Below are 27,896 nucleotides of genomic sequence, written 5' to 3'. Positions count from 1 at the left end.
CTGGTCACTTCACCTGTTTGTGGGGTTAAAGCAGTTCACCTTTTGGCTACTGGCACAAAGCGCTTTCTTCATTAATAATGGATTATTTATGTTTTCTTGGTTTGTCAGTCCCAGTCTCAGCTGCTTCCTTTCCTTTCTTGTTGCTGTCTGTAGGAACTGTACCTGTTTGCCTCTTCATCACATTACAGGAACTTGATCAGACGCCCTGCATTCCTGCAAACAAAAAGGAAGGAGCCGATACAAAGGCAGCGAGAAGAAGGAGGCTACCTCAAAATGATAACCAGTGAAGGAAAGCAACTAAGTACAGTTATTCAAGTGCTGTACGTCAGTACAAATGTGAAGTACTGACTCCAATAAAGTCATGACACTGTGAGAAACGTGAGCAGAATATCAGAATCTGCTGATCCTTTTGACCAACCGAGATCAGTACAAAGACATTCAAAGTTTGACCTCCTCACCTTCATTCTTGAATTTCCCTTGGTATCAATAAAGTATCTATCTATCTTTTTTTGTCAACATCTGCCTATTGTGAGTATGATGGCAGCAACACGTTTCAGAGGAGTTGGGACAGCAGCAGCAACAGATTGCGAGCAATTTGGACCAGTCCACAGGTAAACTGGTCAACAGGATCCTGACTGGTTGTAATGGGCTCAGGAACACTTGAAACTGAAAAGGGTTCCTTTGAAACAAAATGCACTCGCTAACACGGGAAGTATAATTTTCACTTTTAGAAGAGACTACCTGAAGAAAACTAGTAAAAGCTGTGTCACTGCAGCACCAGACTAAAGAGAAAAACCCCATTTCAAGTGATTAGTCAGCCACTCTGCAGCAGGTTTTGTTCGACATGACTGATCAAACATCAGGAAATCCTGAATTGACTCATCAAGCTTATAACCAGAGACTGAAGACAAATCCTGGGTGAAGCTGCCTCGGGCCTGTGCTTGGGTTTGAAAAATGTGTTTTTGTGGTTCAGTGCTTGTTCTGGTTTCATCGTGTGAAACAGGCTGCTGCACAGTCGCTCCTCCTCACTCTTTTGATTTACTTTTCACACCTCTGACACACGCTTAGTTCTGTTTGTCCAGCGTTTTGTGAACATTGTGATTGTGAAACAAGTCCTGAGTAAACACATCGGAACAGCAGAGGAGAAGTGAGTCACGTCGGAGCTTGACTCTGGATTTCCCGTCATCTTCGCACTTCAATTCTTCTCATGACACAAACAGGAAGTGGACAGTCAGGTGTTTTCTGTCTATGTAATGCCTATGAAATTCATTAATTTGGTAGACGACTTATTGGAACCTACATCCAAGACATTTTTATGTATTTTTTTAAAATTTTGTGTTCGTTTTATGATATGATATGATTGTGAACTTTTTGGAGATAATTTGAGAGACACTTTGATTTGAAGACATTGTTGGTTCTAAAGTTAATCACCAACGAGAAAATTCAGAATAATTAAATGGAAAGTGAAAATGTAATCGTACCGTGACAACCCCAACAGGGCTGGTGATGTGAGCCAATCATAGCTGCAGTAACACTTAAGCTGATGTGAACCAACTGCACTTGGTTGATCAAAACAACACATTTTTGGGGAAAATTATGCGGATGTATTTTTGTGTAGAAAACATGGGAATGAAACCACAACCCTGCAGTGTGAAAACAGATTTTTCAGATGAGCGACTCTTCATCTGTTCTCTCCAGGCTGAACTTCATTCTGCTTGTTCTTTATGGAGTTTTCTGGGAGTCATTTGTTCTGTGGTTGTTGTTAAATGTGGGTCACCACTGCCAACCACAGCAGCTTCCTGCCATGATCTTTGTTCCTGAAGCTCAGTGTCCCATTCAAACCACAAATGAACTTTCGTTTCCAGAGTGAGCCTCTTGTTCCCACACTGACTTAATCTGAGAGCTGCTTCCTCTTCTGACATGTTCGAGTAGCTGCAAAGCTAATGACAGTCTCAGCAGCCTCAGTCCTACTTTGTAATGATTAACAAATGTTAGCATGCCAACATGCTAAACTAAGATGGTGAACAAAACATGTTAGCATGCTAACATTAGCATTTAACTCAAAGCAGCTCTCAGTGTGTCTGTGCACTGCCTCACTGAGCTGTTAGCATGGCTCTTCGTCTGTTGGGTGGACATCACCGTTTTCCCCAGTGTCAAAGCGTACTCAGTTCTCTCTGCTCACAGTGTCCTGAGAAGGAAGGCCAAAGGTCATCAGCAAACAAACCTCAGCTGAGGTGTGGTGTGTTCGAGAGAGTGTCACTGAAGCGTACATTACTGTCGACTGCCACATAAAACAGGCTGCGGTTGAGCACGATTACTTTCAGTGTAATCTCACACATTGAATTTCAAAGGCTGCCATTACTTCAGTGTCAGTGTGTTCTGAAGTGTCCCACACTGTAATGAATCTGCACAAACCAGTAGTGAACACAACACCACTCTGGAGTTTTCAGCGTGTGGTTGCTGATGACCTACAGCTTTAAAAGTGAGACACATCATCACATCCAACAGAGGGACATTATAGCAGGAAATCTCCTGCGAGTGTTTATTTTGGCTTTCAGACATTTGAGAGTGTAAACCTCTGTACTTTTGTCAATTTGTCACTTGAAACATGTGATCGGAGGGTCACTAGTTCGATTCCCCCACCGGACAGGCAGTAAAAATTTGGGTGTGGTGGAGTAATTAATGTGAAAAATGTTCCCCCCCTCCATTAGCCGGCTGATGTGCCCTTGAGCAAGGCACTTAACCCCCCCAGTATGCTCCCCGGGCCACTGCTCCTGTGTGTGTTTCACTGCATGTAATTAGCCGGGTGTTGCATGCAGAAGTCAATTTCAGTATGTGTATGTAAAAATATATATACTGCCAATAAAAGTTGATAATAACAGCACAGAGACCGCACTGGCAAAAGTCACCAACGACCTGTTAATGGCCTCTGACCAGGGCTGTGTTTCAGTACTTCTGGACCTCAGTACTGCATCTGATACTGTTGACCACCAGATTCTTTCACAGAAACTAGAAAATCAAATTGGTATAAATGGAACTGCTTTAAGCTGGTTCAAGTCCTATCTATCAGACAGACATCACTTGTATGTAAATCACAATTTGTCCATGCACACTAAGGTCAGCCATGGTGTTCCACAAGGTTCTGTGCTTGGCCCAATCCTATCCACAATGTATATGCTCCCACCAGGCAGTGTGATCAGAAAACACTCTATAAATTTTCACTGTTATGCTGACGACACCCAATTGTATTTATCAATGAAGCCGGATGAAAGCAATCAGCTAACACAACTGCAATCCTGTGTTGCAGATATTAAGTCCTGGATGATCCACAACTTTCTTCTGTCGAACTCAGACAAAACATCTCAGACAATCTTTAGCTAATGAGTTCCTCTGCCGTGGAACCAATTACCATCCTCAATCGGGGCGGCAGACACCCTCTCTATGTTTAAGAGTAGACTTATAAGCTTCTTTTTTGACAAAGTCTATAGTTAGGACTGTTCAGGCTCTGCCTGGACCAATACTTAGTTATCCTTAGACACGGAGTTTCAGAGCAGGGGGACTCACTCATCATGTTCCATCACCGGTACAGCACTAACTTGTCCTCTCCCCGGAGCTCTTGTGCTCCGTTTTTTCTCAGCATTTCCGGAGCATGTTGCTGGATCCAGAATCTCCTACCCCGCCCTGCTGAGGCCTGGTACTGCTGCTAGATCCAAAACCCTCTCCATGGTCCTGCCTGGATCCTGCGGTTCCTGCTCTGCACTGTTCCCTCTATCCTTCCTGTCTCTCCTCTCTCCCTCTCCTTTTTCTCTCTATCTCTCTGTCTCTCCTCTCCCTCTCTCTTATCTCTCTGCATCTCCCTCTCTCCTCTCCCCCTCTCCTGTCTCTCCTTTCCCCCCTCTTCCTCCCAGGCGGTCACAGCAGAAAGCCGTCTACACTGAGTCTGGTTCTGCTTGAGGTTTCTGCCTGTTAAAAGGCAAGGGTTTTTCCTTTCCACTGTGGCCAAATGTTTATTCAGTGACCTGGACCTGTTTCTCTCTGATTCTCTTCTCTCTTTTTTCGAATGTGTTATTTACACACCTGTAAAATGTCTTGAGATAACTGTGTTATCAATTGACACTCTAAATAAAATTGAATTCAACTGAATTGAAAGATCTCATTTCTAGTCCTAATCCTGCCAAGTGTTCAGCACATGAAGGCGTAATGACAGTGAAGTCAGATGACGGACAGGAGATTGATGGGAGTTAAAAAGAATCAGTGTGTGTCTGGACTCCATGTTTCCTCTGTGCATCTCTGTAGTTCCTACCTTCTTCATGTCTGCAGATCAGTTTCGTCCCTGAATGCTGAGGACAACAGGCACACAACTTCATCGCTGCCTGTCCTACAGTAAGTTGAGGCATACGCGGAGGAAATCCAAAGGAAACACTGCCTCTTGGTGGCCAGAAATGGCAACAACTGGTCCAAAGGTAAAAGTCAGCCAGCTGACTCACAAACTTCATGGGTTTAAAACCTTAACTTTACTTTCAGTTCTGATTTCCTGTCTGTTTATATGTTTACTGCAGTGAAGAAAGTACTCATAGCGTTTGCATGAGTAAGAGTCACAAGTCCACTGTGTCCAAATACTGTATGTCCTACATTTAAAATGTAAGTAAATGCACAAAAGTAGTATCAAGTGTAAAAGTACTCATTATTCATTTCCAGCATATGTATTATTGAATTATGATTTCACTTTAGTGCTGCAGCTGTTAAAGTTCGGTTTGATGACTTTATGTACTGTGCAGCTAAGTGTGTAATAATGCCTCACAATGCAGTTTTTAATTGTATTTAATGTCTGAATCTGTGTAGTCATTGATATCAACTAAATGTAGTGGAGTAAGAAGTGCAGTACTTCCCTGTAAATGTACAGAACAGCGGGAAATACTCTAAAGTACACATACTTTAATACTGTACTTTATCACATTCCCACACTGAGTGTTTATTGGAAATACGTTTGTTATTCATTTCACTGGAGCGATGTTGTTGTTTTCCTGAAAATCAGACTTTGATGAAGGCCTTCATCTTGCCCGGCGTCATCATCGTCATGCGGTTGACCCTGTGATGACGGGCGGTTAGAGGCTGCCGAAGATGAGAAGAACACAACAGGAACTGATCATTTCTTCTGAGCACAAAGATGTTTGATGTGGTCGGTTCAGGACATATGAGAGGAAGTTACCTCCTTACTGAAAGTGAAACTGTTTCTCTTTGAATGAACAGGTTGAACTTTCCACAAAAAGACCCAGAAAATTACCTAAAAGTACACAGTGGAATGTGCACGCTTCCATTTCCAGAGTAACAGCATGAAAGCCCCCTGAATCAAATGCTGTTTTCAGTTTTCTTTAAAGGAACAAAACAAAGTAGAATCAGCCTGTGGACGCTGACATCCAGTGTGAACTGATCAAACTTTAAGACTCAACTGTCCGTCCTGCTTGATGTTTTAGTCATCAAAGTGAGACACAATGACTGACTCCGAACAAACATTTTGCTTCTTTATTGAGTGAAATGAAATCCAGTCAGGTGACTTTCAAGATCACTACACCACAAACACTTGGCATCATAAATTCGCACATCCTTCCTGTTATTTCGTTCTGCAAGACCCTGCACCAAGAGCTTTGGCATCTTCATTTAGAAACAGAACATTAAATCATTTAAATGTAGCACAAAAAGCAGGGCAAAATTAATGAGAAATAGTTGGTGAGAATCTGTTTCTGGCAGGGAAACTGGCTTCAAATCAATTAAATTACAACTTCCAGGTCTGATCAGTTCTTCTCTCCACCGCTGACACTTCGAGGCCACCTTGTCCCTCGGCCACAGAAAAGAAAAGCCCTCTCTATCTTGTGATTTCCTCATAATATTATAAAGATTTCGACTAAGTGTACATCATCTCAGCCATGTGTGACATCTTCTTGGGGATGTAGAGGTAATACTCCATGTAGCCAGAAAGGTCCTCTATTGTGATGTCGTCAACATAGGCTCTCGCCTGCTCCGAGCACGAGCGAGGGGAGCCCGACGACAATGACGAAGCTGAGGCGGTGTTACTGCTGGCGCTCAGAGTTCTGGGGGAGTCCTCGTGGCTCGGCAGGCTCTTCTCGCACTCTGAGATAACATTGCGGAGCCCCGTGAAGGAGTACACCTCCACACCAGCCCAGCCCTGATGGCTGGACTGGCACTGACACTCAGCCCCCCGCTGGCTCTCGTCCTGGGAATCTGAACTCTTTCTCCAGGCACAGAAGCAGGACCCGTGCGGGCTTTCTGCAGATCCAATGCTGCTACTGAGCTCTGATAGAGCTCGGAAGTCAGCGGCCTCCGATGTTCCCGATATCAAAGGAGCTCCTGCTACAGACTCTGCTCCATCACAGGCACTTTTCCTTGGGCCGCTCTTCTTGCTTGACGGGGCAGCTCCAGAGCTTCCTTCATCCTGCCTGCTTGATGCCACAAGAGCAGTAACAGCAGTGGGCATCTCTTGTGGGGTAATCACAGCTTCTACATGCGTCTCATACTCAGCATGAGATCCAAACACCAGAGGAGAGATGTGGCCCGAAGTCCCTGAAGAAGGGAGCTCTTTCTGGGCAGGGACTGCTACACAGGACAGTCTTCCATCGACTGCAGGACGAGGCTCCACGGGCTCAGGCACGGCCAGGCGCTGGTGCTTTAGGCAGCCACTAGGGGTCGACAGTACGGAAGATGCCGCGGTGCTGCAGTAGGTGAACTTAGGAGGGTGGAGGATCGGGGACTTGGACCTGCGACGCCGCTGGGTTCTAGACGCTCCTCTAGAGGTTTTCCTCATACAGCTAAAGAGGGAGGGAAGGGAGGACACAATGATAAACATTATAGAATAATCATAATCTTAAAAATAATCTAAAAACATAAAGAAATCTATAGAGAGAATCACACTACAAAACCTGGAAACGCTAAATGTGGTGTTTTGGTGCGAAAACACACAGGAACATTTCAAGGTCAGGACCTGAAACACCTGAACAACAGCCCATCCTCTTTTCCGTTGGCAAACAACAAAACCGTATCACTTGTGACATGTGACGAGTCCGCTGAACGAGCCGTGATAGCCAGTGTCACCACGACAACAGCTTTGCTGTCACTTCGGGTTTCGTCATACCGACAGAAGATGCTTGAATGATGTGGTGCATGTTTTTCTGATCATCACTTCATACGCATCACAGTAACTAAACATCAAAAATATGCGCTAAATGTCACATGAGGTGAATCTTCAGCAGCTGTCAGCAGATGTGCAGATGTTCTGCTCATCATCAGGAACATAACGACATGTTGCCATTTTTATTAACAGGCAGCTTAGGCTGCACATACAAAGCTAATAAAATAAGATGAGTGATGTTGGTACATAAAATGTTTTTATCACAGTGTCTGTGTGAAACTAAAGCAGAGTGTTCTGCATGTCAGGTCACTTTATCACACACTCAGATAGTGCTGACAGGACAGACCCGTCCACCTCCACCCACCCATGCCAGTTGTCCTTCGGGCAGCTGAGTTTGGGCTTCGCTCCGATGGAATCGAGACAAGCGCGTGATGCTGCTCGGGGAACCATTGCCTCCGAAACACTCACAGCTCCGGGTAAACTGCGAGGAAGACGGAAACAGATGAAGTTTTAGAAAGTGTCTGTTACTGAGTGAGTTAAATCCGTCATGATGGACATAAGCAGCACGTGGTAACAACACACTAGCATCTTCTGCATATGCTAACAGCAGCAGAGTGAGGAAGGCAGACATTCAGTCTTATTTACCTCTCAGCATCGACCCTCAGCTTCTTAAAGGCTGTCTGCAGGGTTTCCTCCTCACAGTCCTTTCCTCCTGCCTCCATGGTGGGAGGAGGCTGCTCTGACCAGCCACCCAGCTGAAACAAACACACAACACTCAGACTATCAGACAGTTTTGGACTGCGTCTTTGTGGACAAGACTTTCAGGTTAAATCTGCGTGGAAACTCAACATTGTCCAGGTTTCCACAGCCCAGGGCCAAAATATTAGGGCAGTGGCTTCAGGAAACAAAGTCAGGCAGAAGCGTTAGACTGAAAACCAATTAGCCAGGATATTAAAATAGATACACATGTGAATACCTGTATTTTTCAGAATCGGAATCAGAATTTCTTCATTTATCCCCGAAGTGAAATTCTTTAAGTAAATTTATACTTATCTTGTTTTTGTTTATCCTATTTTTATATCTTTCACTTTTCTTTCTTGGTCGGGAAAATTGCAAGTGCAAAGTCTGTACGAAAAAGAATTTCCCTTCGGGGATAAATAAAGGAATTCTGATTCTGAAACTGTCTGACATGTTTGGCATTTGGTTCAGTAAGCTGCTGAAGTCCCTGCCAACTGTAGCAGGCCTGGTGTGTAGGCAGGTAAAATCTTATGAGGCTCAGAGCAGAGCACACATCTGTTTACAGACCTCTGTGATCCCTCAGCAGGACCACGGAGACGACTGGGGCTCCTGCTGCTTGTAAACATAGGATGTCTCCCAGCTCGCTGGCTACTGCTAACTCGTTACTTTAGCTGCGGAGCTAACTGGCCATCTGTCCACAGGACGTCGCCTGGACGATTCTGAACCGTGTAGAAATCTCTGGAAACACTGGAGGTGATACTCACGGTTCAGGATATCCTGGTCGCAGTGAAGACAGATATGCCCAGGGCATAAAGATCAGCTCCCTGGCGACAGGCCGTTGGACGGTGACAAGCTAGCGAGGCTAGCGACAGCTAAGGCAGGCTAAGAGGGCTGACAGGCTAGCTGTGGCTAGCTTGAAATGTTAAAGCTCCGTGTTCCGCGAAAACACGACCTCAGCCTTTACTGAAACACAGCGCACGGACGGCGAACCTCGTACCACGAAGTCGCTGACGAACGAACACCGATGGTCGCGAAGATCCGAGATGAAGGGACGCCGAGGCCGAGCTTACTTCAGCCTTGTTTACAGTCGAACCGTCGCAGTGACTCTGCAACAACGCGCTGAACTACTGACGTCACCGTTGGAGAAGGACCGCCCCCTCACGTCACTCCCCGCGTTTCGATCCGTTCGATACAAAAAACATCAAACTTAATGTGCCACGCATCAGCCAAACTGGACGCGGCCCGATACCACGACACTGTGCTGTTGTCCTGTTGGTGTTTGTGACGGTGTGTGTGTGTGGCCGTGACGCGACGTGTCAAGGTGTTACGTCATTGTTACATAACAGGCAGCACGCAGCCTGTCGGCCACAGCCAGTCGCTGCCTCAACTCCAGCTATCCAGCCAAGTACTTTAATGCAGTTTTTGGGTACTTTACTGCAGTGTTTCCATTGTAATGCTATTTTATAAAAGGGAAGAATTGTTCCTTTTTACTCAGTCACACTTGTTTTATAACTGTAGTTATTGCACATCTAATTAAAGAGTTTGTTCTAGACCTGCTCTTAGAAAGTGTCATAAGATAACTTTTGTTGTGACTTGGCGCTATATAAATAGACTGAATTAAATTGAATTGAATAAATTCAGATCCTATGCAGCAGTATTTAAGCCATTAAAATTAGCCCCACCTTTTCCAGCTGCAACATAAATAATACAAACATAATACAGGCCTACAGTGCTTCTGCTTTCATTTTTGATACTTCAAGCATTTTAATGCTGATACTTTTCTACTTTTACTTTAGATTTTGAATGCAACAGAGTACTTCTAGACTGTGGTATTTCTGCATTTATCTGCATACTTCTTGCCCACTGACATCTGAATCTGAACAGAAGCTGTCAGCTTGCTGCAGTTCTGAGCTTATTTCTGCTGTCTGTCGTGTTTTGAATACAAGTTGTTGTCCCTTGGATGGACAAACGAACCAAAAGGAGCTCACAGGGCCGTTGGTCAACAGTCATCCTTCTGAACAGGTTTATTATTAGACGCCCTATGCCGGGCTCTATTACAGGCACGCAAACTTTGGGTAAAAACACACAAAGTGTTGACTTGATGTGAAAGCTTTACACAAGCAGGCGGAAGTTCAAGAGGAACTACTACAAATACAGGGTTTGTAGAAATGCAAAATCTTGTCATATTAACAATTAAACTTATAATGGAGGAAAAATCAGTATCTTTATCATAGAATTTTTTTATCTACAGGTTTTTGATAAATAAAAGCTGCTTCAGGTCACAGTTCACAGAAAGAAGATCTCATCAATATAGTTTTCAAACTTCTGAAGGAAAATATAATTTATGATGTTTATCACATCAGTGGACTGTGTGTCCTTCATTAGACTTCTCTTCTTTTTAACGTTTAACTCCTGTATACTAATAAAAAAGTGATCTGTGTGTTGTGTCTGATAAATCTGAAGCCGTATCAAAGTGATCAATATGAACATTGACCAGCTGAGCTGTGAACAGCGCAGGTTAAAAGGTTTCCACCATATTTGAAATGAAAAAGTGTCAGTTTCATCAGTTTTCTCATTCTATTGCTGTCTGAATAACTCCAAACTCAAAGTAAATCTTATCTCTCCTCTGTAAAAGCAGAAAAATGTGTGACACACTGAGCTGAATATGGTGTTAAGGACTGAACACTCTTCTGCACTGCATCTGCAAATTGTTGTGTTCTGCTGGGCTTCTTCTTCTTTTTTTCTTTTTTTTTTTGTTTTCTTGGCCCGCCACCACCCCCTCACAGGAGGACAACTTTATTTTTATTTTCAGTTATTTACAATCAGTGGTTACTCCAAACTGACGCACATCCATCCGATGTTGAGAAGTAAACAGATAGTATCGTAAACAAAAATTGATTGGACAGATTACACAAAATTGGACAAAATTAGACCAATTATACAGAAGGACGCGGACGGACAGGCGGGTGGATAGACAGACAGACAGATGGCAGACAGACAAAGAGATCAACAGGGGGACACAGACAGACAGACAGTCGACAGACAAACACAAGTTGACATACAGACAGGTAGAACAACAAGTACTATTCTAAAGTATTACTGTTACAGTAGGGAGGTCTACTGAGAGGGCTAGTAGTTGTTTGTGTGTGCATGTGTGTGTGAGTACTTGTGTGTGCAAGGAGGGAGAAAGAGGGGGTGGGGGTTATGTATCAGGAATGCAAATACTGCGGTGTGATGGAAATTTTGTATGCTTTGTAGTATCAATGAGATAATGTTATACTTTTACTTTATACTTCATGTAATTAGTGTGTAGCCTTAGTCATAGTGACCAAACAATGACCTGGTGAACCTACTCCTATTGCCCCGTTGTGAATACCTTCCTGGGTAAAGCAGAGGGGAGGATGACATCTTGATCACCACAGATTACCTCAGTTCCTGAAATGGCTCACTGCCTTTTCATTGTGCCCGACTTGTCAACCTGCAGAGGAATGTTGGAATGTTTGTGAAGCTCCAAATGAAGGACCAGAGACACATCAGAAAGTATAAAAATGTGATGTGTTCAGTCAGTAGGACAAACCTCTGAACTGCTTACTGCCGTGTGGTTCTGTGCGCTGCCTCCTCTCTATAGAGATCAAACTTGTTGGTGCATGCTGCCCTTCCAGTCTTCTTGTTTCTTTTTTAACTCGCGACAGGCAGACAAGAAATTGCCATAACAGAGGATAGGTGTTGTAGGGGGTGTATGTGGCTCAGTTATGGTTGAGTTTGGAAAAAGGTGATGGAAAGATTCCAGATGTCTTTGAAGGCTGATATATTATTCTTGTTTTGAGCTGAAAGTTCTTCTGTGAGGATGTGTTCTGAGATTAGGTTGATCCAATGATTTATGTGACAAGAGTTCCTAGATTTCCAATTTTGAAAGACTATTTTCTTAGCAATAGTTAGAGAGACAAGTAGTGGGTATTTCAGTTTCTGTGGAATGAGGATAGATGTGGTGTCTTCTAGAAGACAAAGTGAGGGGGAGAGTGGGATTTTACAGTCCAAGTTGGTGGAGAGTTTCTTTGTAACTGGGATCCATAGTAGTTTGACTGGCTCACAGATCCAAGTGGCATGTAAATATGTGTCAGTGCTCCTCACAATGCAGGGTGAACAGGTGTGTGTGTTGGATATTTCCATTTTGAATAGTTTGCTTTGGGTGACGTGAGTGCTGTAAATAGTTTTATATTGTATGAGTTGTAGGTTGGTGTTAGAGGTCATGGAGAATAGATTTTTGCAGACATTTGTCCAGAAATCTGGGGTTGGAAGGAGTACCAGGTCATTTTCCCATTTTACTTTTGAGAGTGTTATGGTGGAGGTAGAGGAGGCAATCATTTTGCAAAGTTTTGAAATTATTTTTTGTGGATGATCTGCAATTCTTAATAGCTGTTCAATGTTGTATTGCAGACTTTGTGAGTCTGCTGGTCTTCTTTTGCACACCATGTCCACATTCACACACCTACCTGAAGACTTTTCTGCACTGTAAGACTTATATTTTATATACTGTACATATTTCCTATGCATATATGTATAACTGTATATCTCCTGTGCAAATATAATTTAATGTTCCTTTCCATTGTCTCCATCTAATACGAAATATTTTTGTTTATATATTTCCTGTATGCAGTGGGGAGGGGCTTACAACTGCATTACATTGCATAGTCCTATATTGTATAATGATATCAAGTCTGAACATAAATCATGAGAATCAGTTTCTGAATAATATTGAAAGCAAAGACCACCTGCTGTTTACCTTTCTTCTGAACCGTGTTTCTATTCTTTCAGTAAACAAAAGAAACAATAAGAATTACACTATGAAATAAGTTTTTTTTTTTCCTGTACGTATATTTTACATACAAATACTCTATGAACGCACGGGGTGGATGTGGTCCAATCAGACGGCGCCAACTGGACGTTGTTCCCGGAATGTTTCGTCTTCGTCCAATCAGAAAAAAATGCGTGGAGGGATACCGGAAAAGTCGGACCTATTGACCAATGAGATGCCGCTATAGCATGACGTGGCACCGGAAAGCCTGTACAGTCAGGAACGGCTTCGTGCTCACTTCGCCGGCGTCCGTAACGACTCATGAGAGTGAAGCTCACACAGATCCGTTAAAGATCATAAAGAAGACCGTTTCCGAGCTGTTCTACCGAGATGTTGTGCTTAAGCGGCCTGTCGGTGGCCCTGGCCCTCGCCCTGGTGCCTGGTTCGGCCGAAGCCCTGAAGGAAGGAGAGTGTGAAGGTAGGTTTGTCTGCTAGCGTCGGTTAGCCAACGTTACTACCGCTGCTGAATGGCTTCGGCAACTTTGACATACTGTCGCCGTGAGCCGAGCGGGGGGAGCGTTTTAACTGTAACACATCGGTTACCACACGGTGCTCTTAACTATTAACAGGGAACGCAAATCCCACCGGACCGGCCCGTGGCACACTTAAACCGCAGAGTTAACACCTTAACATTAAACCCCAGTGCAGTGAGATGTTATGATTATTATTTTATTAGAGCTGAGAGCAACCGTCGTTTCCTATTAATCGTTTATCTATAATCGTCTTTAAAGTAAATGGAAAGAACAGATTTGAATGGTTCTTTGTAGAAATGGCTGGGAGCTTGTTCACTTTCATTGTGCTGTAAGAAGCAGATTCACGTCCACACCAGGTTTTGTATTCAGTACAGGAAACGAACATCATCACAGTATTTGTACACCATTGGCTTCAGGTGTAAGTACAATCGTTACTGTACCATCACTGTGACCTAATATAACGGACAGATAATTAGCTTCAGGAAGACTCACGGCAGATTGTCCAGCTGTTCCGGTCCTGCACCTGTCCAGGTGTCTAACATGTGTGGTACTCTTTGTTTCAGTGTGTGCGACCTTCCTCGGAAAGTTTTATCAGTCTCTGAAAGACAACAGCGTAAACTTCAACAGCGCAGACATCGAGAAGGCCCTCACAAAGATCTGCAGAGATGCCAAAGGCAAAGAAAACCGCTTTGTGAGTCAGCTGCACCGGCCACTCCTGTCCTCACCTCCATCTTAAATCATAATTTTAAAATCGAAGAAAGTGATGTTTTCACCAGTTGATGAGCGGGCATTAGATCTTGATGTTTCTATGGTTACAGTGGCCAAAAACATCACAAGACCCATCGAATTTTTCTTAATTCTCCAGTTAGAGTAGTAAAATGACTTCACACACACAGATTTGGTCAAACCTAACAAACTGAAGTGTATGTTACTCTGCTGGAGTAAAAGCACCACAAACTGAAGCAGTCAGTAGTTTAAAGTTCAGTACAGTGACTGGACATTACTCTCAGTGCAGCATCGTGTGTGTGTCTGTCTCTTAACATCAGTTCACTTGTGTTGATGTGGACAAACAGTAAGTAAGAATTTAATTAGACAACATTTAACAAAGTTTCTAAAGTTTTTTATTTAATTCAGAAACTCTTCAAATGATCCAAATTTTAGAAGAGAGTCTGCTGTAGGGGTTGTAGTTCTGTACATTCACTGATTCTCTTCACTGATTCAGTGGTGAAATCAGTGGAAACAAACAGCGAGCTCACTGCCTACCTGAGCAGGTACGAGAGCAAAGACATCATCTGCACCACAGTGAACCAACTGGAAATCGGCCTGTTTCTGTTATCAAGAATCCATTCTGTCTGTTGCTCTGATGTCGGTTGCGTCTGTTATCCTTACACTACTCAAAGCATGTGGTCTGAGCCAACCTCAGAGCAACCGTCTCCTGCTGTCTGCAACCATAATAATTAAACTCAATTTAAAATGGCCCAAAGACTAAATTGAATTCATGTCTGGATTTTTGTTGGGTGTTAGTAGTTGTAAAAGAACTGATTACTTACTTACTGCTACTGACTTTACCTCATTGTTTTAATTGTAGGCAGCAGGATTCTGATTCTCACTTTCTGATGTGAGTTCCTGCACTGTAAGAACTTTGTAATTCGTGTTTTTTGTTGGGCGTCACAAGGCAAAACAGTTCAGAGACACTGAAATCCCTGTTATACCCTCTCAACCCTGTTAAACAGTCCAATCGGCTTCCTTCCCCCCTGTCTCACATATCCAGTGTTACTACATCGGGGCAACAAGTGACGCAGCCACCAAGATGATCAATGAGGTGTCCAGACCTCTCAGCTACCACGTCCCTGTGGACAAGATCTGTGAGAAACTCAAGAAGAAGGACAGTCAGATCTGTGAGCTGAAATATGGTGAGCATGATAAAGTTCCGTCTTTTCCATCTTTCCATCTTTCCATAGTTACATGATGTTGTAGCAAGAGACACACATCAGCTGTGTCAGAAAGGTTTACCTTTTAGACGCTGACAGAAGTGTTTCTCAGATGTAGTCAGAGAAAGTGTTTTTCAGTAACTGTGCTGTGCACACTTCAGGAGACATAACAGAGCAGAGCTCATACTGAGGGCTCTGAGGCCTGGGGCGACTAAACGTCCAGAGACAGAGGGTGAGTGGAGGGTGGAGGTAGGGTGGAGCAGCCCTGTGGGCAGCACTGTGAATGAGGCTGACTGCAGACAGGTAGGAGGAAGCTGCAGTGGTTCAGGTGGGACATAACGGACACCTGGATAAGTCTGACATCCAGTCTATGATCAGATGTCAGTCAAGCAGCAGCGCAGGTCTCAGAATAAAACCAGCTCAACAGGGAACCTTTAAGGATCCATTTGTCTCTTGTGTCTCTTGTCTCTTGTGTCCCATGTAGACAAACAGCTGGACCTGACCACAGTGGACCTGAAAAAACTCAAAGTGAAGGACCTGAAGAAGATTCTGGAGGAGTGGGGCGAGTCCTGCAAAGGTTGTGCCGAAAAATCTGACTTCATCCGCAAAATCACGGAACTCATGCCCAAGTACGCCCCAGCGGCCGCCAGGGCACGGACAGATCTGTGATCAGCGACAGCACAATTCATTTCATCACACACTTGGACTTGACTGGGAGCAGACTGCTAACCAGTGAGTGTGGAGGGGGAGGGGTGGGGGGGTGGTATGGTTGTGGTACATGGATTCAGATATGTCAGCAGGTGACAGGTGAGCCGGTTGTTTGCAGGAGGCTGCTGTTTGGACCAAACCTCCAAGAGAAGGAGCTCTGTCTTAAAACAATACTCACATGCCCACGTGTGCATTAACATTGCCATCAGGCCCTCCTAGATCCCTCCATCATGTGACCCACATGTAGAAGATCCAGCTTCACAGTGTGGTTGTCTTCCACTGGAGCTTTGTATGAAATTTTCTCTTTTTGTTACTAATAAGCCTGCAGGAAGACAATTCGTGAAGCTTGAGCTGAACATTAGAGCACCTTTAAACGGAGAGTGAGGGCAATGAGCATTCATCACTCACATGATAATCACTTGAAGAAGAGCTCTCTTAATGGGCAGTGTGAGGAAGAGTGAATGAGTGTTGAATTAAGACAGAGCGTGAAGCTGTCCTTCACATCCATCCTCCTGTAGAGACATTCAGATCTCCAACACTCTCCCCTTTTAACCACCGTGTTAGTCTTTTCCTATCAGTTTACAGCCAGCAGTCGCTCCAGTTCCAGCCTGTCAAACTACCTGTTTACTGGTCTCATTCAGGACACTTGAAGCTTCTTGCAGGACAGCAGTGGTCAGGAGTTAAACTTGGCATTTATGGCAGTGGCCATGAGTCCTCCACACTGCAGTTTTAAACAGAAGCAGAAAGTAATGATCTCCTTGTGCCAGAAAACTGATGATCCTGCATAATAAGTGAAAAACAAGGACATGGAGAGACTTGATGGTGCATACAAAACCTTTCCCACATTTTGTTTCTTATTCAAGTGGATTCACTTCATTTTGTTTTCTCACAAAGTCACTGACAATGACGAAGCAAAAGGTTTTTGAAGTGTTAATTTATTCAAAATAAAAGACTGAAATATCCCTTTTCCAGAGTCACTGTGTGCCTGATTGAGTTCAGTGGCCATCATTAGTGAAGGCGCTCACTTGTCTGTGCCAGGGCCCTCAGGTGAGGTGCAAGACAGACCTGTGAAACACATCTGGACAGTCAGGGACGAAGGCTTCGGTCAGACAGCTGACCGAGTCACCCTCCGCTCAGCAGGAGCGCCAGGACAGGTAAAATCCCATGGTCTGACGAAACCCAGGCTGGACCCAGCAGAACTCAACAGCTCAGTCAGGGTCTCTGCATTCGGGTTGGAGAGACGGAGCTTTAAAATGCACTGAAAACCTTTTGCTTTGGGTGTTGTTGATGAGGTAAGGAACTCGTGACCAGGTGAGTCTGAAAGGTTTTGTATGTGCTGTAGGTTAGACACAGGAAGGAGAGCAAGTAAGATATTTATTTGAAAGATTTACTTTCCTTTACTGTATGTTAGTTTTGCCCCCCCTGCCCCTGCTGACATTCAGACGCTTTCTGTGGCGCTGCTGTAGGTCTTGTGAACCCCACTTGAGCGCTCTAAGCAGCGCCGACTCACCTGCAGGATCCCCCAGTCAGGAGCTGGGACACATCCACATCTGTGTCTCGAATTCAGTAAGAACATTTCATGTTCTTTTCTTCTCACGCTGCAGTGGCAGGTGAAGCTGAACCTCCCCCCCCACCACCCTGGACTCTTTCAGAAGGGATGGATGTTTTATTGTGTACCTGGAGAGACGTGATAGAAGGTTTGTTATGTGGGCAATGGAAAATTAAAATACGCTGCTGTTTCACGCTGACCTTCGAGTGCAGCCCGGACGTTTGTTATGACTGTACTGTTCTACCTTTTCATTAAAATAAGAGAAAAACTCATGCGGACTGGAGGCTGTTGTGGTTCTGAAATGAAATGTGATGTTGAGTAGATCAGGAATCGTCTGATATCGGACAGTTGGCCACACGAGTAACGGACACAACGGACTCAGTAACTCGCAACACATACTGTACCCAAGTACACCTTTCCGAATCAGAATCAGAATCAGAATCAGAATTCCTTTATTAATCCCTGGAGGGAAATTCTTGAAAGTTCCGAGTACTCTGCTTGAGTATTTCCATACTTTATGCTTCTGCTCCAGTTATTTTATGTGGTAACTTTCATTGATTTTTATTTTATCACCAATTAGTTGAGAAGAAACCCAGGACAATCAGATCAGAATCAGCTGCTTGATTAACTCCTTGTAAACATGTAAACACTTAACTTATTTTACTTTTGATACTTAAGTACATTTTAAGTCAAGATACTTTTAGACTTCAAGTATTGTTCATATAGGCAACTTTCACTTCTACTAGAGGTAAAATTATACAAAAGACACATACAACGATATATATATATATATATATGTATGTGACCACAGATGTGTGTATCTAAACTTTGCTTTTTCCTCTTTCGCTGATCATGCAACGACCTCTCAGGTATTTCTGGGGACCCTCCAGAGGGGCCGACCCCTCAGGTTGGGAACCTCTGGACTGAACCAACTGTGTATAAAGTAGTTCAACGTGAACTGCTGCTCTCACACTGAAGCTTCAGAACGAACAGCCCGACAGAGAGGCAGTTTACTGCAGAACAACACTGCAGTACTTTAACTACACGAAGCTGTGCGACCTCACACTACTGCACACATGATGCCAGTTTCTCAGCATTTTCCTCAACACCTTTTACATTTTTTGAGGTATTTTCTTTCTCTTTGGCTGTCTTTTTTTCTGACTTTTTGCTTCATCCTAAAGCGTGTAAGAAAAAGAAGAAAAAATAAAGATATGTATAAGAAATGTTAATCAAAACAGGATTTCCGGTAGAGCCGTTTGCAGTTGTTTACAGTAAGAAACAAAAGCATGACTTCTGTCCACATGTTTTTCATTGAAAACCTCCTGCCCCCCTGCAGAAAGTGAAATCAACATCAGTCCACAAAATAAAAACGACTGGTTGTAAATTTGACGGGCTTCCAGACTAAAGCGTGACACGTCACGACGGTAGCCGACAGGCGTCATCCAGTCTCCTCCCTCCGCAGGGAAAGCGCACATTCCTATTGTCCAAGATGGCGGCGTCGGTGCAGCCCGTCCGATGCTGACATGTTTTTAAACGCGTTTATCATTTTATTTCGACATATGTGCAAGCGTTCGGGGTCCGGGCTGGTAGTGTGTTTTCGTCGGGGCTTTTGTCTACCGCCGTATCTTTGCTAACGCCGCAGGGATTCGCTTTCCACGCCGGATTCCCGCTGCAGGCACCGAAAAGTTTGAGCTCCATCATCTTTTGAAAATGAAGAGGCAGGCCGGGAGAGAGTCCAGTCCGTCTAGGGCCATCGCTAAACGGATCCGGGAAAGGGAACGAGAGAGCGCACGGAGAGAGGAGCTCCCCCCGCCGCCGCCGCCGCCGCTGGCTCTGCTGCTGGCGGAGAGCCGGGGGTACCATCGCCGGAGCCGCAGCAGGGAGCGAGAGAAGCCGCGGCTCAGGGAGGAGCGGGCAGCCGCCTTGGAGCTCCACCACCGACATGAGCTCAGCCTCCTCGGCCGTCCGCCGCTCCGGACAACGGCGGCGGAGCTCCCTGCAGCGAGGCCGGGCACTCTGGAGTACAAAACGCTGCTCATTAGCAACCTGGGCTCGCAGGTGTCGGACGAGGATGTGGAGGACGCGCTGTTTCATGAGTTTAAAAAGTTCGGGGACGTCAGCGTTAAGCTGTCGCACACGCCCGAGCTGGGCCGGATCGCCTACGTCAATTTCCGGCACCCAGAGGACGCTAAGGAGGCCAGGCACGCAAAATCGTCCAGGTTAGTGCTGGGTGATCGACAGCTTAAAATTGAACCTATGTACGTAAGGAGGCGGAGTGTGACGCCGCCTGACGTCGGTTATTTGCCTCTGCACCCACCGTACCCGTACAGACAGCGGTCCCTGTCCCCGCCAGGACCCGGGGTGAGCAACATCAGAGACCTGAGGGCCAGACATTACGCCCTGGAGACACTGGGTCTCGGCAGAGAGAGGGAGAGGCTGCTGGATTATTATGGTATGCTGGATGAGAGGGGCCGACCTTATGGCTTCCCCCCAGTGCCCGTAGTGGAGGATCTGAAACCAGAGGACGATCAAAGGGCCACCAGTAACCTTTTTATTGGGAATTTGGATGGTAATGTTACTGAGGCAGAACTGAGGAGGGGCTTTGACAAGTATGGCATTATTGAGGATGTTGTGATTAAACGGCCAGCACGTGGACAGGGTGGGGCTTATGCTTTTGTCAAGTTTCAGAACTTAGACATGGCCCATCGGGCCAAAGTGGCCATGCAGGGACGGCTGATTGGTGGCAACCCAATAAAGATTGGTTATGGCAAAGCTAACCCCACCACGCGGCTCTGGGTGGGCGGCCTCGGTCCTGGAAACTCCCTGGCTGCCCTTGCTAGGGAGTTTGACCGCTTTGGAAGTATCAGGATTATCGACTACGTGAAGGGGGACAGTTTTGCCTACATCCAGTATGAAAGTTTGGATGCTGCCCAAGCTGCCTGCACCCAGATGAGGGGGTTCCCCTTGGGTGGCCCCGAGCATCGTCTCAGGGTGGACTTTGCAAAAGTGGAAGAGAGCCCCTCTCGGCCATTTCCTCCAGGTTACCAGACCCCTGTGGCTCCCCTCTCCCACTACGACCTCCTTGGGGAGACCTACAGCCGCCATCGCAGTCTGGAACGAGAGCTGAGGGGAGCCAGGGACCGCTCCTCTCCGCCACCGCACAGCCTTCTCTCCCAGAGGGAAAGAGACAGGGCTCTGCTGGAGAGAGACTATGCCAACAGCCCCACCCGGAGCCTGGAGAGGAGAGTGGGAGGAGTTGAAGCGTTTGGGAGGGGTGGAAGAGGAGCACGGAGCCGCAGCAGGAGCAGGGAGCGGTGGCTGAAGGAGAGGGAGGAGAGGAGGAACCGGAGGAGGAGTAGGAGTCCGTCCACTGACAGGCTGACAGAGGAGAGGGAGAGAGAGAGGGAGAAGGAAAGGGGGAGGTCCAGGGTCCGAGGTCCGGGAGGGGCCGTGTCTCCTGATGCGAGCCCAGACCGTGCACGGGTTCGAGCTCCTGACTCCACCACAGAGCCAAGAGACCACTCCCCTGACAGCGGCTTAGGAGGGCGACACCCTGCCACCAGCGAAGAAGATCCACCGTCTGGTCGCTACCACAACAAGAGGTCCTCCGTCGAGCATGTCAACAATCACCACCATCGAAACAGCGAGGTCATCACCGCCGGCTCTCCCGTGACTCACACGGACACTCACACCTCTTCCTCTCCCAGCACGCTGTCAGAGTTCGCCCAGGCCTCGCTCTCCAAAACTTGGCATGGCTTCTTTGCTCTGAAGAACAGCAGCTTCCCCACAGACCTGTACATGCTGGAGGGGGGCTCCTCCTTCTTCAGCGTGGTGATGAAGGACAGCCTGAAGCTGCAGAGCCAGAACCAGCCCAGCCAGCTGAAGATCGCCCAGAGGCTCCGTATGGACCAGACTCGACTCGATGAGGTTTCACGCCGCATTAAACTCGGACGGCCTGACAGCTTCGCCATCCTGTTGGCCATCCAGGGCCCTGTTGACCGCCAAGCACCCGTCCCTGAACCAGGACTGCAGGTGCGTTTGCTTCGCCACCTGGTGACCTACCTGCGGAACAAGGAAGCAGCTGGAGTGGTGAGCCTGCCCGCAGCGAAGGAGGGGGGGCCTGGGGCCATGCTGTACGCCTTTCCTCCCGGAGAGTTTTCTCAGCAGTTCCTGCAAGCTGCCAAAAGGACTGTGGGTAATCTGGACGAGGAGCACATGGTGATTGTGATCGTCAATGACACTAACTGATCACTTACAAGTGTTCAGACACACAGGCAAACTGTTGACCATAAATACTTCCATGTTTTTACAAAGATGCATTTTGTTGTTGTGTTATAAAGGAAACACAGTCCAGAACACTACACACGTCTTCTACTCTCGTCTGATGTGAAACACTTAAACTCTGAGCTGTAACATACAACACTAAACCTGAGGCCCAGGTTCATATGCTTCTTTACTTTATTTGTCCTTTAGTTCTCCTTTTATCAGAATTTACCACGTTCTTCTGTGTATCCACGTGGGACTGGGGGCTTTTCCACAGAGTGATTGTACTGTAAACTGAATGGACACTTTGTCTCCTGTACTGGTTCTACTGGTTTGTTCTGGCAGGTCATCGACTCAGTGACCCTACAGCTGATGTAGTTTGTGTTTTATCAGTCGATCCATTCCAGTTTGGTTCTGAAAGTTGTGGGTGTGTTTGCTGCATGGGGGAAAAGAAGAAGTTGGATTTTGTCTGTAAAAAAAGTGTTAAAGTGTTAGCTGTTGTCACGGAGGTCCCAGTTTGCTGGAGAGACGTTGAGCTGGTTTTATATTGTGTACTCACTTTTATTCTCTTTTAATACGTCCCTCCGTCTGTTTCTTTTTCCTCCATCCTTGTTGTTTGTGTCTGCCATCATGTTGTTGTCTTTTGTCTGTAGTTTTAGCTGAATAACTCGGTCACGTTGAGTTGATTGTTTCAGGTAATTACATGAGCCTTCAGGTGTGAAGTGTTCCCGTCAGTCAGACTCCCGGCTGTATCCATGACAACACTCTTGTGTGTTGTTTCCATCAATCAGATGATTGTTGCGTTTGTGGTGATCCGTCACACAGCAACATTTCAGACTACGTTCGCTTTGTTTAATGTTTCACAAAAAACCACACGAAGGCCGAACGCAGCTTGAAAATGTATCAGATGTGATGTGAGAACAAATCAGACTGAAGATAAACGTGAGATTTTAATCTGTTCATCGCACAAACAACTAAATCAGGACGACGGGCTGAAACACACAGAACACATGGAGGTGCTTTACATAAGACATGACAGACCCAAAGAACAGAAAGACAAGGCGGTAAACAGTTAAACAGGATGGAGGAAACAGAAAACTGAGCAGCAAAATGTTGTTTATAGAGCGGAGAGATGGAGCAGAGCCGCACTCAGACCAGGTTCAGCTTGGACCGCAGGCAGCTGAGTTCTTTGACACACAGGAGGCAGAGTAAAGACGTGAGCCATGGACTGATGTGGTCTCTTATGGTCTCAGTGAGGACTCTGAGTCTGATGTGAGACCAGTCGCCTGATCAAGTGACCGTCTGAAGTCCTGCAGCAGGACGTCTGGTCTTAGTTCCTGGAGTCCAATCTGTGCTTCACCGGTTAAATCGTGCGCCTGCTGGAGAAACTTTAACAACTACTTGTTGGTAGATTGTTGCTGATTGTTTTTATCTGAGAAAGACTAATTTATAGAAGGTTTTTCTGTTTCTGTACAGGCGTGAATGTTTCATATGAAGAGAAAACAGAATAAATAAGAGCAGGAGGAGCTGCCAGAGGTGGAGAGTACAGTACAGTAAAGTACACATTTTCTGCTGCTCTGCACCACTGCGTGTTGTACTTTAACTTCACTTTGTTCATCTGACAGCAGGTGTAACTCGTTTTGTAATAAATAGGATCAGTTTTTCTTTAAATCAAGTCGTTTCAAAAAATTTTAGAAAGAAAAAAAGTGCAACACATCTGTTTTCAAACTGTTTTCAATGGAAAAATTTCATTTAAAACTTAGTCATTCACATCCTCGTCTCTTCACCGGAACAGTTTGAACTGAGCCAAATGAGATTAAAACTGGTTGAAATAATCTCACTGCACTTCGAAATAAACTGAGGGACTCGGTAACCGACAGAAGTGCTTTCATAAGATCAACGTTTTTTTCAGGTTAAACAGCACAACATTTTATATAATAATTCAAATCAGATGATCCTAAAAGACGTGTAACAGTTGGACAGGACTTGTCCTGTGTCATGAATGCTTTTACTTCTAATGGACCGTTTTTTAATTGTAGTATTAGTATCTGAGAACTTCCTCCACTTCTGCTGGCCACCTTTTTCAGAGACCAGACTTTGTGTTGTGCTCGTCGTCAGTTGTGGTGTGTGTGGCTCTCAACGTTCCTCCGTCCAGCAGTCAGGGACCTCCGCTGTGAATGTGTTGGATTAGAAAATTATGCCTAAAGACTGTTCTGAAGAGGAGCGACACGGACAGGAGAACGCAGAACGTTCATAGGTGTAGAGCCATTTTGTACAGAACCTCCGCAGTGACAGTAATAAGACAACACTACCCTCCCCGTGTTGTGCTGTGTGTGTCACGGCCGATCACGTCACGCAGGCCAGGTGGTCCACATCCATGATGACAGTCGGTTTCTGTGCACACACCCGCCGGTTTGGTTTTTGTGTTGACAAAGAAAAATGGAATAAACATTTTATGCTCTTTCTAAGACCGGATGGTGTGCACTCATTTGTCATGTTTTCTGTACATTACAAGGTATGTTACACAAGCAGTCACTGTTCCAGTTTGTAGTATTGAGATTTACATGTGTGCATCATATCTGCTTGTTTTTCATGCAGGATAAATTGACCTCCAGACTGTGATGGACGGAGGTGCCGGCCTGCTGTCCCATTGGGCAGCTGTCTCATTCACAGAGCCTCAGAAGGCTGCATTTGGGTTTGGTCGTATTTTAGATGATCAGTGCGGAAGCTTTATGATAATATGGACAATACAGTAGAACAGTGCTGTAGAATGAAAGATTGACATGTCCTACTTTGTCACCTGGTCCCACTGAAATGGCTGCTTTCCCCAGTTGGGCCCCTGTGTCAGAACCAGTATTGTTCAGTCTTCCAGTGTGCAGCATTAAAGGCAGCTGTCAGACAGCAGACTGTATAATATTTTAAATGTAATGGAATAGAAATGTAAAGTTACATGACCTCAACTACAAGTACCTTTTTGATGTACCTTCCCACAGTATTTGAGTAAATGTCATAACCTTGTCCCATTGGTTCAAAAACCAGTCCGGTCAGGTCTGACTGATTGACATAAATATCAAAAAATAAAATCAATATCAGTGCAAGAAGCAAAAAAAAAAAACCTCAAATAAAAGGGAAATTAGACAGTAAATTAAATGTTAAAATCAGGACTGGCTCTCTCATTTGATGATGTCAAAGTTCTTTAACAGACAGGAAATACCAGTGCAGTTTTTTTAATGTAAAGTCATTGATTTGATTTGTTTTTTGAAATAATTGTCCACAAAATCCTGTTTTCAAAAGCAAATCTTTCAGGTTTTTGGCTCATGATATTCAAAAACTACAGCAATGTTATGTTTTACTGTTGCACAAACAAACGTCATCGTCCTGCAGGTTTAAAAGCCTTTCAGTCTGAAAATGTTCTAATAAAATGTTGTGTGTGACATGTTGGACTGCGACAGCTGAGCCTGGTGTGTCAGAGCCGAACAGGCTGCAACACTGCAGAAACAACATCTGGTGCGGGTCTCTTGATCCTGCGCTGCTCTTCACATTATTGTGTCCATTCCCACATCGTTTCTGAGCTCCAGACTGAATTCAGTACAGGGCGGGTGTGGCCACAAGGGGGCAGTGCAGGCAAAGAGGAGAACAGGAGGCAGAAACAAACAGCTGCTTTGTTGTTCTGCTTGTGTTCTCTGACTCTCTGTCAAATGCGTTTGCTGGCAAACCTCATCCAGACCTTCATGTTTGTCTTTATGTCTCTTACTATGTGTTTTGTCACCAAATTTAATTTTATATTTTTGACTTTGCTGTCTTGTATAAAGCACTTTGTCACTTTGGTTTTGATGCAGGTGAAGGGAACCTGTTCCAGCTCAACAGGTTGACTGTGAACCCTGTTTTCAGCCCAGGATGGAGACTAACTCAGCTCACTTATTTATAAAGCAAACAGGAATTGCTTGACAAGGCCTGGTTCTGGCATGCTCACATCCCTCATCTTTTCTCATATTAAAGATGCAGGACTGTTTACCTGATTATCGTCTTGTGGTCCCCTCCCTGTGGCCTTATTGTGTGAACCAGGTCACACCTGCAGTGGAATAGCAGCTTCTGGTGCTGTCAGTGGACTCAGTGGAAGACTGATGAAATATTAAGGTGGAATCACAGGCAGTCCCATGAAATCTATTAGGATGCTCATATCAGTGGGAGGAGGAAACAGGGCCTGATTCACCTCCCTGAAGCTCCGCTCCCTTACAAAGACCAGTACCTCTTCACCCTGCAGGCCAGGACCTCCCCACTCGCTGCTGACATAAATGTAATGGGTCATTGTGCGATTAAGAGGAAGGAAAAGATGAGGAGAAAGCATTTCATATTTTCTGTTTCTTTTCTCAAATCTTTGCTCTGATGTCAGGACCGGCATTAAATACCTTTAAGTCTTCAGGTGTCTATAAACAAATGAGATGCTGCTTGTTTCACAGTGGACCACAAGCTAACACCTCTGTGAAGCTGCAGCTACAAGAGCTAAATGCTAGTGTCAAAATGCTAATACAAAGATTGTGCCAGCATTTTGATGAAGATGGTCTGAGAGTTTTAGGTTGATGTTGGAAGTCAGTCACCTGCTCCTCGACCAACCACAGCCTTTGTCATGAGATAAGTGACACCTCGCCTCAGGGCATGAATCCATGCTGCCAGATGGTGGCTTAGAGGAGGAGCTGCTGGTTCCAGATCAGCTCAGTTCCTCATCTGCTTTCTCTCTGCTGCTCCTCTTCCTCAGTTCCACAAATACTTTCATTCTTTATTCTCACTCTAATGGCACATTCCTGTTCTCTGTCCATTCCTCTGTCCATTTGTAGTATCTGCCCATCCTCCACCCTTTGTCTTTATTTGACCTTTCTCACATCTTATTATGGCTCTGTCCTTGTCATTCCCCGTTGAAGCCTTCAGTCTGATCTGAGAACAGTTGTTTGAACTCCTGACTGACCTTATTTAATGAAGAGGTGAGGTCCTGTACCTGATCTCATTTCAAAAAACATGAAGAATATATATATAAAAATATGAGTGTTAAACAGTGTCAGTTTAAAAGCAGTCTGTCATGAAGACAGTGACATATCATTTAGTTAAGCGTAAAAGTGATCAATGAACTCATCTCTCACAACATACATCACCAACATGGCTTGGCACACAAAAAGTACAGTAAGAGCTGAAAATCAAGTCTGTCCATGAGCGGAGACTCTGTTCTGACGGTGTCTCCTGCCCTCTGATGGGTCAACTGTCAAGTCTCATCTAATCCTCCCACTGGGTGTGTCTGTACGCACACCGCAGTGACCTTAAACTCCATCAGGAGGTCAACACTGATGCAGGCTGAACGTCAGGTATGCATGTGAGCCTCAGCACCACCAAGTTGTCCTCATCCCCTTTCACTGCAAACACCACCCCTGTCCATTGCCCTGACCCCCCTACCTCCTCTGTCACCAATGATGGATAAGGTCTTGTGATTGCCTTGTCAGACCTCAGGAGCATGTGCCCCTGGGACTGTGGATGTGTGTGTGTGTGTGTGTGTTGTCCCTGGCCTTCAGAATTGATTGGATTGGATTGCATTTACAGGCCGGGATGGAAGAACAAAGCACTGACTGACTGATGAATTTTGGCTTTCTGGTTACATTTCACTTCATATTTCCTAAACCCTGCAGTGACCCAACCCGGTCTCATCAACCCACCTGTGCAAGTGATACACCTGTGGTGAACACATCCAGATTGTGGTGACTGTCGTTGTCATAGCAACCAGCCCATAACGGCTTGGTCAGGTTTAAGAAAAGAAGATGCTGACTTACAGACAGAGATGAAAAGAAGTCAGAGCTGACTTCTGGTTTCACACAGGACACAAACAGCATTTGGCAAACCTCCACCCGACCCCCTCACTCTTTATACTACGTCACCTGATGTTTTGCATGCGTGATGTTTGTGTGCATCTGTATCCACAGAGGTTAACAGGAAGAAACTTCAGTCTTGATTTAGTTCATCTAAAGAGAAAATGTTGTCCTAAAACAGAATCTTTTGCTAAACTCACCTGAACCCCAGTTTGAGGTTTGTCCCCTCCAACAACCAAACGAGTGAATGAATGAATGAATGAATGAATGAATGAATGAAGTTCCTGTGATGAAGACAATGCTATTCAGGGCACATGTAGGACTAGTTCATGAACACTCATTTTAAATCAACACGGCAGAATTCATCACACAAACATTCACTGACT

At 45.2% G+C, this 27,896-nt stretch overlaps 3 protein-coding genes across 6 annotated transcripts; 2 read left to right on the top strand and 1 right to left on the bottom strand.

The window, feature by feature from the left end:
- Positions 1 to 5,509: 5,509 nt before the first annotated feature.
- On the bottom strand, positions 5,510 to 9,170 carry oser1 (oxidative stress responsive serine-rich 1). 3 transcript variants are annotated; one of them, XM_046385236.1, is made up of 4 exons: positions 8,880 to 9,170; positions 7,790 to 7,899; positions 7,509 to 7,625; positions 5,510 to 6,824 (listed from the first exon to the last, which is right to left on the bottom strand). In XM_046385236.1, the coding sequence occupies exons 2-4, from the start codon at positions 7,864 to 7,866 to the stop codon at positions 5,903 to 5,905; spliced, it is 1,116 nt and encodes a 371-aa protein (XP_046241192.1). In that variant the 5' UTR covers positions 7,867 to 7,899; positions 8,880 to 9,170; the 3' UTR covers positions 5,510 to 5,902. The 3 variants fall into 3 exon arrangements, with proteins under 3 accessions (XP_046241192.1, XP_046241191.1, XP_046241193.1); XM_046385235.1 differs by having other exon boundaries at positions 8,647 to 9,169; XM_046385237.1 differs by lacking the exon at positions 8,880 to 9,170 and adding an exon at positions 8,450 to 8,605.
- A 3,769-nt stretch (positions 9,171 to 12,939) lies between these two features.
- On the top strand, positions 12,940 to 17,670 carry manf (mesencephalic astrocyte-derived neurotrophic factor). Of its 2 annotated transcripts, none has more exons than XM_046385246.1 (5): positions 12,940 to 13,155; positions 13,774 to 13,901; positions 14,982 to 15,123; positions 15,626 to 15,873; positions 17,454 to 17,670. In XM_046385246.1, the coding sequence occupies exons 1-4, from the start codon at positions 13,068 to 13,070 to the stop codon at positions 15,808 to 15,810; spliced, it is 543 nt and encodes a 180-aa protein (XP_046241202.1). In that variant the 5' UTR covers positions 12,940 to 13,067; the 3' UTR covers positions 15,811 to 15,873; positions 17,454 to 17,670. The 2 variants fall into 2 exon arrangements, with proteins under 2 accessions (XP_046241202.1, XP_046241201.1); XM_046385245.1 differs by having other exon boundaries at positions 15,930 to 17,670.
- A 598-nt stretch (positions 17,671 to 18,268) lies between these two features.
- rbm15b (RNA binding motif protein 15B) lies at positions 18,269 to 24,131 on the top strand. The gene has a single exon (XM_046385225.1). The coding sequence runs from the start codon at positions 19,109 to 19,111 to the stop codon at positions 21,644 to 21,646; it is 2,538 nt and encodes an 845-aa protein (XP_046241181.1). The 5' UTR covers positions 18,269 to 19,108; the 3' UTR covers positions 21,647 to 24,131.
- Positions 24,132 to 27,896: the final 3,765 nt, after the last annotated feature.

The sequence above is a fragment of the Scatophagus argus genome, chromosome 3 (genome assembly GCF_020382885.2).
Source record: "Scatophagus argus isolate fScaArg1 chromosome 3, fScaArg1.pri, whole genome shotgun sequence".
Lineage (NCBI taxonomy): Eukaryota > Metazoa > Chordata > Actinopteri > Scatophagidae > Scatophagus > Scatophagus argus.
This window is presented reverse-complemented; position numbering and strand designations above follow the sequence as displayed.